This window comes from Mus caroli, unplaced genomic scaffold, assembly GCF_978045245.1.
Source record: "Mus caroli unplaced genomic scaffold, Mus_caroli_1 scaffold_4, whole genome shotgun sequence".
NCBI classification, from domain to species: Eukaryota; Metazoa; Chordata; class Mammalia; order Rodentia; family Muridae; genus Mus; species Mus caroli.
The window spans coordinates 138,532,560-138,547,244 of NW_028227259.1; the positions used below are offsets into that span (position 1 = coordinate 138,532,560).

Below are 14,685 nucleotides of genomic sequence, written 5' to 3' on the forward strand. Positions count from 1 at the left end.
TACTCCTTCTGGATAGGATTTGTTGAGAAATTTTTGCCCCACTCTTGTGGGTGACTTGGGTCACCCCCCGGGTCTCAGTTCTTTCTTTCTTTCTTTCTTTCTTTCTTTCTTTCTTTCTTTCTTTCTTTTCTTTTCTTTCTTTCTTTCTTTCTTTCTTTCTTTCTTTCTTTCTTTCTTTTCTTTTCTTTTCTTTTCTTTCTTTCTTTCTTTCTTTCTTTCTTTCTTTCTTTCTTTCTTTTTCTTTCTTTCTTTCTCTCTCTCTCTCTTTTCCTTCCTCTCTCTCTCTCTCTCTCTCTCTCTCTCTCTCCTTTCTTTTTTTATTTATATCTCGTTCCCCGGTTTGTGTTGTGTGTGGAAATGGTGAACTCGGCAAACACCGCGCCTAAATTGTATAGATCTGTGATTGAAGATGTTATTAATGATGTTCGAGACATTTTTCTGGATGATGGAGTGGAGGAACAGTTTCTGATGGAACTAAAATCACTGTGGGAGAATAAACTAATGCAGTCTAGGGCAGTAGACGGATTTCATTTGGAAGAACAGCAGCTTTTGTTGCAAGTTCAGCAGCAGCATCTCCACCACCGTCAGCGAGCACAACCTCAGCAAGCACAGACCCAACAGGTTCTTATTCCTGCATCACAGCAAGCTATGGCACCACAAGTTACTGTTTCGGATTCTAAATTGATACAACATATGAATGCATCAGATATTCCCAGTGCTGTTGCTACAGTTGCTACCTTGGCACTTCCTGCAGGCTTAACTCCTGTTCAACAGATACTAACAAATTCAGGCCAGCTGCTTCAGGTGGTCAGAGCAGCCAATGGTGCCCAGTATATCTTTCAGCCTCAGCAGTCAGTTGTTCTACAACAACAAGTTAAACCACAAATGCAGCCTGGTGGAGAACAAGTGCCTGTTATCCAGCAGGTCCTAGCCCTACTTCCTGGAGGGATGTCACTACAGATGGGTGTCATCATCCAGACACAGCAAATCTTATTTACAGGAAATAAGACTCAGGTCATTCCTACCAACAGTGGCAGCACCCACAGCAGCACAAGCACAGATGCCTGCAGCTGGACAGCAGCCCAGCCCGCTCAACAGCAAGCTCCGTTGGTGCTGCAAGTTGATGGAACAGGGGATACATCTTCTGAGGAAGATGGAGATGAAGATGAAGAAGACTGTGATGATGAGGAAGAGGAAGAGAAAGAGAAAGATGGAGCTGAAGATGGGCAGGTGGAAGAAGAGCCCCTCAAGAGTGAAGATGATGTAAGTGATGAGGAAGGGCAGGAACTCTTTGACACAGACAATGTTGCTGCATGCCAGTACTATAAGATATACAGAAATAAAAATAAATGGAAATTTCATCTCAAGGATGGCATTATGAATCTTTTTGTTTTGTTTTGTTTTTTTGTTTTTTTGAGACAGGGTTTCTCTGTGTAGCTCTGGCTGTCCTGGAACTCACTTTGTAGACCAGGCTGGCCTCGAACTCAGAAATCCGCCTGCCTCTGCCTCCCGAGTGCTGGGATTAAAGGCGTGTGCCACCACGCCCGGCTGGCATTATGAAGAGATTATATATTTTCCAAAGCCTTGGAGATGCAGAGCGGTGGAGAGTTGCTTCTTCCCTTTTATGAATAAGACAAAGAAACTTAAAACGGATGGTTTGAAACTTGGGACATAGATCAGCCAAAACTTGACTTCTGCATGTCAGAAAAGTGCAGGAGAAGCAAACCTACTGGAGCAAAGCTAGACCTTGACCACATAGACACTACTTAAGACTGGCAAGCCATGGAACTGTGGCACCTGGGGTTGCTGGGCGGGGGGAAGGGGTTTGTGTGGGAAAACTGTAACTGTCGATTTTAAATACAGGAACCTGCCATTGGTGATTAGCATGTAAAGCTTTGTCTATATTCGTTTCTCCAAGTTGGGCTCAATCAGAAGATACTTGTTGGAATGACCCGGAGAATTACCCTTTTGATAGACTGAACTGAAACTGCTTATTGTATGTGGTTATATTTGGTAAAAATTGTGTGTGAGCTTTTTAACAGAAGGGCAAGAATTATGGTGCTGAATTTTACTTCACTTGTATAAGAAAATTGAAAACTCATAACAGGTCTTAAACACATTTTTACTTGTTACTCTCCCTCAGTAATAGATCCTTCTCACTTTTCTGCTGCATGAACATCTAGGTAAGATTTAAAGGAAAGGGGCTGACGAGATGGCTCAGCAGGTAAGAGCACTGACTGTTCTTCTGAAGGTCCTGAGTTCAAATCGCAGCAACCACATGGTGGCTCACAATTACCCATAATGAGATCTGACACCCTTTTCTGGTGTGTTTGAAGTCAGCTACAGTGTAGCTATGTATAATAATAAATCTTTGGGCCAGAGTGAGCAGGGCTAACCGGAGCGAACAGAGGTCCTAAAATCCAATTCCCAACAACCATATGAAGGCTCACAGCTATCTGTACAACTACAGTGTACTCATATACATAAAATAAATAAACAAATCTTTTTTTTCCCCCTGAGACAGGGTTTCTCTGTATCACTTGGCTGTCCTGGAACTCACTCTGTAGACCAGGCTGGCCTGGAACTCAGAAATCTGCCTGCCTCTGCCTCCCAAGTGCTGGGATTAAAGGCGTGCGCCACCACGCCCGGTAAATAAAAAAATCTTAAAAAAAAAAAAAAAAAAAGATTTAAAAGAAAAGGATCACTGGTCACAGTTTGGAGATGAAGTTGACCCAGGATTGGATGCTTGATTTAATTAGGTTTTCATTAAATGTTAAATGTAACTTAAAGACTAGGGTCTTACCTATGTTGTCTAGAATTAAAGTGACAGTTTAATTTCCTTATTGAAAAACTGCTCAGTCCCATACTATTAAGAGGAAACCTCAAATTGGCTCTCAGGAATATGTTTTCACTTCACAAAGGTCCCACGGAGCTGCAGTTGTATAGTACACGTGAGGTGTGGAGGTTTTTCTTCTGGGCCACAGTGTGTGCTTACTGTGCACTAACTAGCCTTTAGGTAAACCCTGGGATGACATTTGGTCCATTGAGCCAAGAAGCATAAGGGCAAAGGATGAGGACTGGACTTTTATTAAATAATTTAGTAATTAAAAAAAAGAGAGTGTGCATTGATTGTACTGGTGGTAGTGACACACGCCTTTAATCCCAGCACTTGGGAGGCAGAGGCAGGCGGATTTCTGAGTTCGAGGCCAGCCTGGTCTACAGAGTGAGTTCCAGGACAGCCAGGACTACACAGAAAAACCCTGTCTCAAAAAACCAAAATAAATAAATAAATATATAAAAATAAAAAATCACATTTAGAATCCAGGTGGTGGTGGCCCACACCTTTTTTTAAAAAAAAGATTTATTTATTTATTATATATGAAAGTACACTGTAGCTGTCTTCAGACACACCAGAAGAGGCCGTCAGATCTCATTACGGGTGGTTGTGAGCCACCATGTGGTTGCTGGGATTTGAACTCAGAACCTTTGGAAGAGCAGTCAGTGCTCTTACCCATTGAGACATCTCGCCAGCCCGGCACACACCTTTAATCCCAGCACTTGGGAAGCAGAGGCAGATGGATCTGTTTTGAGTTCAAGGGCTACACAGAGAGTTTTTGTCTTGAACAACCCCCCCCCCCAGCCCCACCCAAAAAGGAAAGAAAAATCCAAACCAAAACAAAGCAAAACTCACACCTGGTGTGTGCTCCGTTCCCACATAGGAGCTGGTGTTCTTTTCCTTCGTGTGGTCCCTGGGAGCGGACTCAGGTTGTTAGGTTTTTTGGCAGGAGCCTCCTTCACCCACTAAGGTTCCCTTTTCATCTTCCTTTTAGAGACAGGATCCTTTGGTGACCCCAGAGCTCACTAGTTCACTTGGAGGCCGGCAAGCTCTGGGGATCCTCCAGTTCCAACCTCCCATTGCCGGGATTATGGGTGTCTACCACCACACTGCTCAGCTTTTAACGTGGATACTGAGACTCAGAGGTTAGATCAACGCGTTCACAAAGGAAGGACTCCCCACTGAGCCATCTCCCCAGCTCCAAACAGGAACTCTGGCTCCTCTTGTCTCCACCCCATGGGCACTGGAATTACAGGTGCTCACCATCACACCCAGCACTGGGGTGGAACCAATGACTGCGCATGCCGTCCAAGGACCCCATGGCTCCTCTTGTGGCCACAGTCCCTTGGCAGTCAAGAAAATAACTTCTATCCTTGGACACCACAGCCTGACACTCAGGAACAGGAGACTCCTGGGTATGGTGGAGCCAGGCACCTGAGCTGGTGTCTTGTCTGACTCAGTCCCTGGATGGGACCACACCACTTACTGGGCCACACCACCATCGTGAACATATAATCAAAGGGGAAAAAAAAGTGACACTTTTGTTCTTTTTCATTTTCTTTACTTATTTAAAAAGGCCTTGGCGGCAGGAATATAGTGTAAAAATCATTGGAAAAACTAAAAGGCATTGATACATATCCGAATATACTTTGTACATAAATTACATTTTCCTTTAGTCTTTTGAGTTGAGGTCCTGATTCGGCTCTGAGGTCTAATAATCAAGGGGGCCCGGAAGCTGCACGTTTAGTCCGGAATAGTCCACCATGTACACTGGCCACTGCTAGAGAGAGGGGGGGAGGGGACAGAGGGACCACGTTAGGACTCCAGGTGACACGGAGGAACTCCCAGAATAATTAGCACGCTTTCTTTGAGGATGAATTCAAATGGTACTTATTATGCAGCCACTGAGGCCCAGAGAGGGAAAGAGACCTGCCCGAGGTCACACAGGTGGAATGTACTGATTGTCCCCACCTGTGTTCAATACATGGTTTAGACACCATTGAGGGCTGCGTCAGCATGAGTGGAAACCATGATTCACACAGTCTCACCCCACAGACACTATCTCACCTCCTGGGGTGAAGGGAGGGAGTCAATGATAGAAAAAAATGAAAGAAACAAAAACAAAAAACAACAACAAAACAGCTTTTCTTTCCTTCATTCCTTTTTCTCGAAGCAGTCTCATGTAGCCCAGGCTAGCCTCAAACTTTCTATGTAGCTGAGGCTAACCTTGAACTTCTGATTCTCCTGACTCTACCTCTCCAGTGTTAGGATCCCAGGCGTGTAGCACCAGGTCCAGTTTATGTGGTGCTGCGAATAGAACCCAGGGCTTCGCATGCAAAGCAAGTACCCTGCTGACTAAGCCACACCCTCTGCCTCCGTTTTGCCAGTTTTCTTTTGAGACAGAGTCTCCATATTGCCCCAGAAAGCCTTGAACTGCCGATCTTCCCCCTTCCACTACTGGGACCGAGGATGTAAGACACCACACCCTGGGTGGGTTTTTTTGTTTGTTTTTGTTTTTTTTTACATGAGTTCCTCTGAATCAGGAAAGGGCCAAAGCAAGCAATGTGGCCGACAGATGATGGAGGTTGAGTTCTGTCACGTGACCTTCCCCCTCTGGCTCCTGCTGACCTCATTTATACACATCGCAGGTGATACCCGCACTTCAAGCACTGCGCTGATTGCGCGGACCCTCCGTCTATCTTGTGGGCAAAACGAGTGGATGTGCCTGCCCCTCTGTGGTTGGCTGAGTCCCTCTCAGAGCCCAGTGCCTCCCAGTTCCTGGAGCTGTGGATGGCCCTGCCCGAGGAAGGGGCAAAGGCCACACAGAATTAGGGTGAAGTTCGGATCCGCGTGACTTTACCACGAGGGAGATCTGGTTGGTGGATGCCACAGACTCTGGGTTGGAGGACGAAGATGAAGAGGAGGAAGAGGAGGAGACTGAGTTGCCTTCAGAGACCCTCTTTCTCTTGCGCTTGGGAATGTTGTCTTTGGCTGGTGGAAGAAACAGTTGCTGAGGGCTGATGCTAGGGGCCACCCTGTGCCGGCCTCCTGAGCTCCCGGGAGAAAGTCCCGGCTTTTAGATTTTTAGTGTTTTACTCATTTTGATGTCCTAAGAAACCAGGGTTTTGTGTACATTGAGCCACACCCACACCCCCTGATTGGAGGATTCTAGGCCAGTGCTCTACCACTGAGCCACGCCCCCAGCCCCTCCCTGCGGGATTCTGGGCAGGGGCTCTACCTACCTCTGAGTTACAGCTTTATTCTTTCAATGCCCTGGGCCTAGCATCCTAGGCTCAGTGGCTGAGCCTCACTTGTCTAGTCTTACTTCCTAAGCAGGTCTAAAGGCCAGCTGTCCCACTTCTGGCTTCTATTCATCTACTTGTCTTGCTGATAAAATACTCCTCACCCACTTCTATTTTCATGGCCTCACCCAGAACATTTAGTTTTCAGTATGGCTGCCAACCCAAGACCTTAAAAAACCCTCAGTATCTGTTCTGCTACCCATTTCCTACCCAAATATTTTGGCTTGGTTTGTTGAGGCAGGTCTCATGTAGCCTAGGCTGGCCTCCAAGTCACTGTGCAGCTGAACCTGGCCTTGACTCCTGATCCTCCAGCCTTTCACCTCCTGAGTACTGGGATTATAGGTTTGTGTGCCACGATAGCTGATTTACACGGTACTGGGGAATCTTAATAGGACTTTGCACATTCTCTCCCAACTAATCCACACGCCAGCCTTACCTATGTTTTTAAAAATTATTTACATATATATGGCACATGAATATATATACACATATATATGTATGTATGTATATATATATATATATATATATATATATATATATATATGTGTGTGTGTGTGTGTGTGTGTGTGTGTGCAGCCAACTTGCAGGAGTGGTTGGCCCTCTCTCCATCATGAAGGTCCTAGGGATTGAACTCAGGTCATCAGGTTTAGTAGCAAGCACCTTTATACACTGAACCATGCCAAGGTCCTGCCTGTCTGTGCTTTTTCTTTTCTTTTCTTCTTTCTTTCTTTCTTTCTTTCTTTCTTTTTTTTTTCTTTGAAAGCATTAGACTAGTCCCCATGGGGCTGAAGGCTGGCTTCTACTGTCTTTCTCACTTACCTGGCACCTTGGCATTGTTGCAGACGTCCCCAAAAGGTCTGAAAAAGACAGAAGCCAGGCCGCAATTAGGTTTCCCCTCCTCATCTGCTGCTTCTGACTATAGGAAGGTCAACTTTGGTTACAGTTCAAGCTATAGCTTTACACCCTAAGCACAGCTCACTGGTTCATGTGTTAAATGTGCGCTCCTCTGGCACATTAACAGGGTGGTAGGCTTGGTGGGACGGATGTCCTCATGGGGATGCTAGTACGAGCTGATTCCTCTGGTCTCTCTCTGCTCTCTGGCTCTCATGAAGCAAGCAGCTCACCATACATATGCTCCCAGCTCAAGTGACCAGGGCACAAGATCCCTGGAACTCTTTTGAGACAGTGGTGCCATAGACGAAGGCCTGTCTGTGTTCCTGCTTCTGTTTCACCATTACCGAGATTATAGGAATACATTAGCTCATGCCTATAATCCAGGCATGGAGATATGGAAGTTGGAATACTAGAAGTTTAAGATCAGCCTCAGTCACATAGTGTGTTCCAGGCCAGCCTGGACTACGTGAGATGCTGTCTTTTTTTTTTTTTTTTTTTTTTTTTGTTTTTGTTTTTCGAGACAGGGTTTCTCTTTATAGCTCTGGCTGTCCTGGAGCTCACTTTGTAGACCAGGCTGGCCTCGAACTCAGAAATCCGCCTGCCTCTGCCTCCCGAGTGCTGGGATTAAAGGCGTGCGCCACCACGCCCGGCTTGAGATGCTGTCTTAATACAACAACTAAATTTGGAGTTGATCTTCTGACTCAGGATCCTGTCTCCGACAGACCGCTGCTGACCTGCTGACTCGTGTCCTGCAGCACTGGGGGACCCTCCCACCCTGCTCACCCTGCTGTCCCCACGGCACTCACTGGAGCTGGTTGATGATGACCATCCGCACATGCTCCCTGGCCTTCAGGATCTTCTCCAGCCGATGGATGTCATAGGTGTTGGGGTTCCGGAAGGGGATGTCATCAGGGAGGCCCTTCACCTCCACGGCATCTGGGCTGTCCCGGATCAGTTTGTAAGGGACCAGCACAGGCCGATTCAGTCCCAGGGCCTCACCTGAAGGACACGGGGTCAGAGTCAGAGAAAGATGGCCCGTGTCAAAGGGTGAGACACTCTGGGGAGAGGATTATGACTCTGACAGCCCAACTCTGCAGCATCCCTCCCCAGGGACAGCAACATCACCCAGGTCTGCTCTGATGGTCAGTACTGACCACCAGCAGATTCTGGAATTACCCAGAAGACATACCGCGGGGCAGATCTGTGAACAACTCTCTAGATTGCCTTGACTGACATGGACCTACTGTACATGTGGGTGGCACCATCGCCAAGGCTGGATCCAGTCCAGAAGTGAATGAACTGGACAGAGTGACCTGGGCACCAGCACCCATCTCTCTGCTTCCTGATTACAGATGTGATATGACCCCGGACCTCACTTTCCTGACTTATGGTCTATAGATCTGTAAACCCTTCTTTCCTTAAGTTGGGTACAGCAATTAGAAAAAAGTAACCAACACACATGCTATCCACCACTGGGGTCACGAGTGCTACCCTGTAGACCCACCCTGGCCACTTGGGAGCACTGGCCACTTGGGAGCACTGACCGTATTTCTCATTGAAGAGCTCCTTCACCTGCTCTCGGAGGATCACCTTCTTCCCAAGCTTGTTAGAGTCATCCTCCTCTGTAGGGAGACAATGGCCTGCTGTGTAGCCTCTGCAGGACTGCCTTCTCTAGTATAGCTGCTGTGCTCTCACAAGTCACTACACCATCCACATACTTGCTCCCTTCTGCTCCCATTCATCCCTGGACATACCCACCCCCTCCCTCACCCCCACTCACACATCTGCCCAACCATTCATCTTTCCATTCAACTGAATTTCTAAAGCAGCACCCCCATTATAGCCCAGGCTTAGAGCAACCCACTCACGCTAACAATAAAACAGCCATATCAGTCATAACCTGAGAAACACGTGTGACATGTGGGACACTCAGGGGACATGGGGCATCATCTAGGAATACTAACTTTTTTGTTTGGTATTCATGTTTAATTTCTCTAAGACAGGGGGTCTCACACCACTGTCTGTGCTGGCCTTGAACATAAGCATCCTGTGTCAGTCTTGTGAGTGTTGAGATTAGAGGGATGTCCCCTATGTCCTGCTTGGTGCTGGGGATGGAACCAGATGTACCATGTGCTGTGTGCCACTGCGCTACGTACAGCTTAGCTCACTTTGTTTTAAAGGATGACTTTTAGACTGATGTGGGAGCAGGGCTGGCCCTAGATGGAGGGCCCCACACTTCTAGCATATCTTTGTTTATTTAAGATTTTTTTTTTTTTTGAAGGCAATAGAATAGTCCCCATGAGGGAGTAGGCTGGTCTCTCCTGCCTCTCACTCACCTGGCACCTTGGGGTCATTGCAGACTTCCGCAAAGGGTCTGAAAAAGATAGAAGCCAGGCTGAAGTTAGGTTTCCCTTCCCCATCTGCTCCATGGGATAGAGACATCATCGCTCCATAGCCAAGATGCCAGCTGCGGTGGCTACAGCCAGGTCAGTTCCAGCTATAGTTTTATAACCTAAGTGTGGCTCAGTGGTCCACGTGTTAAATGTGTGGTCCTCAGCCTGGCACATTATTGGGGGTGTCAGACTTTTTAGAGGAGGGGCTTAGTGGGAAGGATAGGTCATGTGAAACATCCTCCGTGGTACACTTGCTTCCTCATGTCTCTCTCCGCTCTTTGCTCTCATGAGGTAGGCAGCTCCTTCCACTGTGTGTGCATAAGCTCCAACCAAAACCCGGGTCAAGTGGCCAGGGCACGAGATCCCTGAACCTCTTTCCCAGCACTTGGGATGTAGAGGCTGGGATATTAGGAGTTCAAGGTCAACCTCAGCTACATAGTGTATTCCAGGCTAGTCTGGACTATGTGAGATGCTGTCTTAAAACAACAACTAAATTTGGAGTTGATCTTCTGACTCAGGATCCTGTCTCCGACAGACCGCTGCTGACCTGCTGACTCGTGTCCTGCAGCACTGGGGGACCCTCCCACCCTGCTCACCCTGCTGTCCCCACGGCACTCACTGGAGCTGGTTGATGATGACCATCCGCACATGCTCCCTGGCCTTCAGGATCTTCTCCAGCCGATGGATGTCATAGGTGTTGGGGTTCCGGAAGGGGATGTCATCAGGGAGGCCCTTCACCTCCACGGCATCTGGGCTGTCCCGGATCAGTTTGTAAGGGACCAGCACAGGCCGATTCAGTCCCAGGGCCTCACCTGAAGGACACGGGGTCAGAGTCAGAGAAAGATGGCCCGTGTCAAAGGGTGAGACACTCTGGGGAGAGGATTATGACTCTGACAGCCCAACTCTGCAGCATCCCTCCCCAGGGACAGCAACATCACCCAGGTCTGCTCTGATGGTCAGTACTGACCACCAGCAGATTCTGGAATTACCCAGAAGACATACCGCGGGGCAGATCTGTGAACAACTCTCTAGATTGCCTTGACTGACATGGACCTACTGTACATGTGGGTGGCACCATCGCCAAGGCTGGATCCAGTCCAGAAGTGAATGAACTGGACAGAGTGACCTGGGCACCAGCACCCATCTCTCTGCTTCCTGATTACAGATGTGATATGACCCGGACCTCACTTTCCTGAACTATGGTCTATAGATCTGTAAACCCTTCTTTCCTTGAGTATAGCAATTAGAAAAAAGTAACCAATACACATGTCATTAGCCATCAGGGTCATAAGCGCTACCCTGTACACCCACCCTGGCCACTTGGGAGCACTGACCGTATTTCTCATTGAAGAGCTCCTTCACCTGCTCTCGGAGGATCACTTTCTCCCCCAGCCTGTTGGCATCATCCTCGTCTGTAGGGAGACAACGGCCTGCTGTGTAGCCTCTGCAGGACTGCCTTCTCTAGTATAGCTGCTATGCTCTCATAAGTCACTATACCATCCACATACTTGTTCACTTCTGCTCCCATTCATCCGTGGACACACCCACCCCCTCCCTCACCCCCCATTCATCCATCTGCCCACCCATTCATCTTTCCATCCACCTGAATTTCCAAAGCAGCACCCCCATTATAGCCCAGGCATACAGCACCCAAGCAGGACCACCAGGGGCAGTCAGTCATAACCCAGGATCAAGTGTGATATGTGGGACGCTCAGGAGGTGACACCAGGCATCACCCAGGAGACTGCAACCCTTGCTTTTTTGTTCTGTATTCATGGTTTCATTTCTCCAAGACAGGGTCTTATGCTGCTGCCTGTGCTGGCCTTGTACACAACCGTCCTATGATAGGTCTTCTGAGTGTTGGGGTTAGGGGGATGTTCCACCGTGTCCTGCTCGGGCCACTGAGTTACAATTATTCAGCTCACTTTGTTTTAAAAGATGATTTTTGAAGTGACAGGGTTGCCCCTGGATAGAGAGTCTGTACTTCGTTTCTTTTCTATGTATGTATGTATGTATGTATGTATCTGTCTGTCTGTCTGTTTGCCTCTGCTTCCCAGTGCTGGGTTTAAAGGTGTTCATGCCTAGTTTAGATCATATTTATTTATATACACATCCTATGTGTGCAGTGCCTGAAGAGGCCAGAGGAAGGCGATGGGTCCCCTGGAGCTGGCCTATGAGGTTGTCCTCTGACCCGCACACATGCACCCATGCCCACACACACACACATATCCATACACAATAGCTGAGAACTACCAAAAAATTCTTACCATCCACTGTTCAAATTTCCTGTCACCTCAAGAAATTCTATTTTGTGTGTTTCATTTCTTAGATACCTGAAATCAGTTCCCCTTAAATCCGAAAAGCATCTCTCTCTCTCTCTCTCTCTCTCTCTCTCTCTCTCTCTCAGACAGGGTTTATCTATGTAGCCCTGGCTGTCCTGGAACTCACTCTGTAGATCAGGCTGGCCTCCAACTCAGAAATCCGCCTGCCTCTGCCTCCCAAGTGCCAGGATTATAGATGTGAGCCATCACTGCCCAGCTGGACTCACTTTGTAAACCAGGCAATCTTCAAATTCATAGACACCGTCTGCCTCTGCTGGCACGCCACCTGGCTGCACAGGTCCTCTTTTGGGATGGGGTGAGGAAGTCCTGTTTGAATATAGCCCAGGCTGGTCTTGAACTCACTATGTAGCCAAGGATGACCTTGACCTCTTGATGACCCTCCTGCCTTAGCTTCCTGAATGCTGGGAACTGAATCCAGGCCTTCATGCAAGTCAATCGTTCTACCAACTGGGCTATATCTTGGCCCTACCCCATTCCCACTATTTTTTGCTGTTGTTATCTGAGACCCTTGGCCTCCACAGTGCTTGTGTTACAGACACTGCAGCTTGGCACATCCTGGTTTTTGGTCTCTTTTCTGAGGGGCTCTCCACCTTAGAAGCTGTCATCTTACTCTTTCAAGTCCACCATGTTAGTCTTAAGGAATATGCCCGCATGCACGTACTCGGGCACACACACACACACACACACAGAGGCCTGGCATATGAAATCAGCCAGATGTTTACACGGGACCAACACACCTGGTTTGGGAGCCAGGCTGGGGCTGCTACACTGCCCAATCTCAGGTGAGGTTCAAGGGCCTTGAATGACTTGGGCCTTTCCCCACCTAAGTGGAACAGGCTCTGCCTCCTGCAGGAAACAGCGGCTACTCTCTTTCTTTTTCTTTCTTTTTTTTTTTCTTTTTTGGTTTTTTGAGACAGGGTTTTTCTGTGTATCTCTGGCTGTCCTGGAACTCACTTTGTAGACCAGGCTGGTCTCGAACTCAGAAATCCGCCTGCCTCTGCCTCCCAAGCGCTGGGATTAAAGGCGTGCGCCACCACGCCCATCAGGGGCTACTCTCAAGAGTATTTGTGGTAAGGAGGGTCAGCAAGTTACAGGGGACAAAAAACCATATCCTTCTTCCCGCCTACAGCTTGCACACTACCTCCCTTTTATGGCTAGCACGATTAAATACAAGAACTAAGAACAAGCACTGCCAAGTTCAAATTCACTGTGTTGTTTTCCAGCTGGGCCTCAATCCCATGAGCCTCCTGCCTCAGCTTTCCTGGTGCTGGGCGTGTTCCCCCGGGAAGTTCTTGTTGTTGTTTAGTTAATTTATTTTGTTTGTGTGCATATATCCATGCATGTGGACCAGGCAGGCAAAAGACAACTGCTAGGGTTTTTATTTTTTGTTTATGTTTCTCTGTGTAGCCTTGGCTGACCTGGAACTCTGTGGATCAGACTGGCCTTGAACTCTCAGAGGCCCGCCTGCCTCTGCCTTCCCAGCGTGCATTACAGGCGTGCGTCACCAGGCTTGTCTCTCAGACAGAGCCGCATCAAGTAACTCTGGCTATTCTCCAGTTTGCTGCACTTGGCTGGCCTGGAACTCACAGAGAGCCACCTACCTCTGCCTCCTGTGTGCTGAATGACATGTGTGCCACCGCGCTAGACTCGGAGGACAACCTGCGGGGGTCTGTTTCGTCTTATAGACCATGAGGGTCCCAGGGATTGAACTCAGGTTGTCCAGTTTGGAGTCCCGTGCCTCTAGCTGAGCCAAGCCCAGGGTGTTTATTTTTCTTTAAGTCTCTCTCCATCTTCTTTCTTTTCCTTCCTTCCACCCTTCCCTTCCTTCCTTCCTTCTTTCTTTCCTTCCTTCCTTCCATCCACTTAGTTTGTTTTGAGCCAGAGTCTCAAATACCTCACTACTTGAGTTTCAAATTCAGTATATAGCCAAAGATGATCTCAAAAGGTGGCCTGATCTTGTCTGGACTGCCGAGTGCTAGGGACTGCAGATGTGTGCCACCATGCTTAGCTCATAATTTGTTCAAACAGCGGCACAGACAGAGACCCCTGTGTCTGCGCCCCTGGGACCCTTCTGACCTGGCTGCCAGGTGTCCTGTTGCAGTCTCCTTGGTCTGGTGGTTTTTCCAGCTTCATGTCCTGTAGTGAGAATTTTGGTTTCTTTAAAAAAAAAAAAATGCAGAAATATTGTAAGAATGTGTTTTTATTTAGTCCCACGTGTGGGAGATGAGACTGCTTCAGAATATCCATAGTGGCTGATTGTGATTTGTCTAGTGCTCTGGCAGGGGCAATGTTTTGTCAGCTGCGGATGGTTTCTGGTAAGCATGTGATGTTTGAAAATCTGGTGACTTTTTAGAGGATATAAATGCTAGGGTCCCCGAGAGAGTAGGTTGCTGTTGGTGGGCTCTTGGTTGGTTGCTGTTGATTAAGTAGCCGTGCACAAAGAAGAAACAAGAGGAAATTAGATATCCTGATGGGTCAAACCTGCCCCCAAGGAAATCTACACTCCTGATCAGCCGGAAGTAGTCTAAAGATATCAGGTCCCTTTCCTGCCCCTGACTTTATTAGATGATCTCTCTCTCTCTCTCTCTCTCTCTCTCTCTCTCTCTCTCTCCCCCTCCCCCCCACAATGTTAGGATGTTGAAAGGGTGGAAGACGAAGGATGAAAAAGAACCCACAAAGCAGCCAATAGTCTGGCTGAGGTGTTCCCATCCCCACTAATTACCCTGTCACCTAAGCTTTCCTCAACACCCTGTCCAGTAATCAGAGCCCGAGTCCCACCTTTGCCCACCCCTACTGTTCTCATGGGCCGATGTCACACTGACTCAGATGAAGGTATCGGCTGCTCTTATGGACTTGGGTGGCTTTCAGAGGTTAACTCTGTGTGTGTGTGTGTGTGTGTGTGTGTGTGTATTTACACC

General features: G+C 47.9%; 1 protein-coding gene and 1 pseudogene across 13 annotated transcripts in view; one reads left to right on the plus strand and one right to left on the minus strand.

The window, feature by feature from the left end:
- The first annotated feature begins 357 nt into the window (after nt 1–357).
- Nucleotides 358–3,986, plus strand: LOC110294945 (transcription initiation factor IIA subunit 1 pseudogene; annotated as a pseudogene).
- A 400-nt stretch (nt 3,987–4,386) lies between these two features.
- Gtf2ird1 (GTF2I repeat domain containing 1) overlaps nt 4,387–14,685 on the minus strand; it is a 102,618-nt gene continuing 92,319 nt past the window's right edge. For 4 of the 13 annotated variants that reach the window (XM_085837240.1, XM_085837246.1, XM_085837244.1 and 1 more), the window contains 8 exons: nt 13,844–13,924; nt 10,760–10,837; nt 10,045–10,237; nt 9,369–9,406; nt 8,577–8,654; nt 7,839–8,031; nt 6,958–6,995; nt 4,387–5,827 (listed from right to left, as the gene is read on the minus strand). In XM_085837240.1, the coding sequence (XP_085693366.1) occupies nt 5,532–5,827; nt 6,958–6,995; nt 7,839–8,031; nt 8,577–8,654; nt 9,369–9,406; nt 10,045–10,237; nt 10,760–10,837; nt 13,844–13,924 (995 nt within the window). In that variant the 3' untranslated portion in view covers nt 4,387–5,531. The remainder of the gene's footprint in view (nt 5,828–6,957; nt 6,996–7,838; nt 8,032–8,576; nt 8,655–9,368; nt 9,407–10,044; nt 10,238–10,759; nt 10,838–13,843; nt 13,925–14,685) is intronic. The other 9 variants (XM_085837249.1, XM_085837247.1, XM_085837242.1 and 6 more) reach the window with 5 other exon arrangements.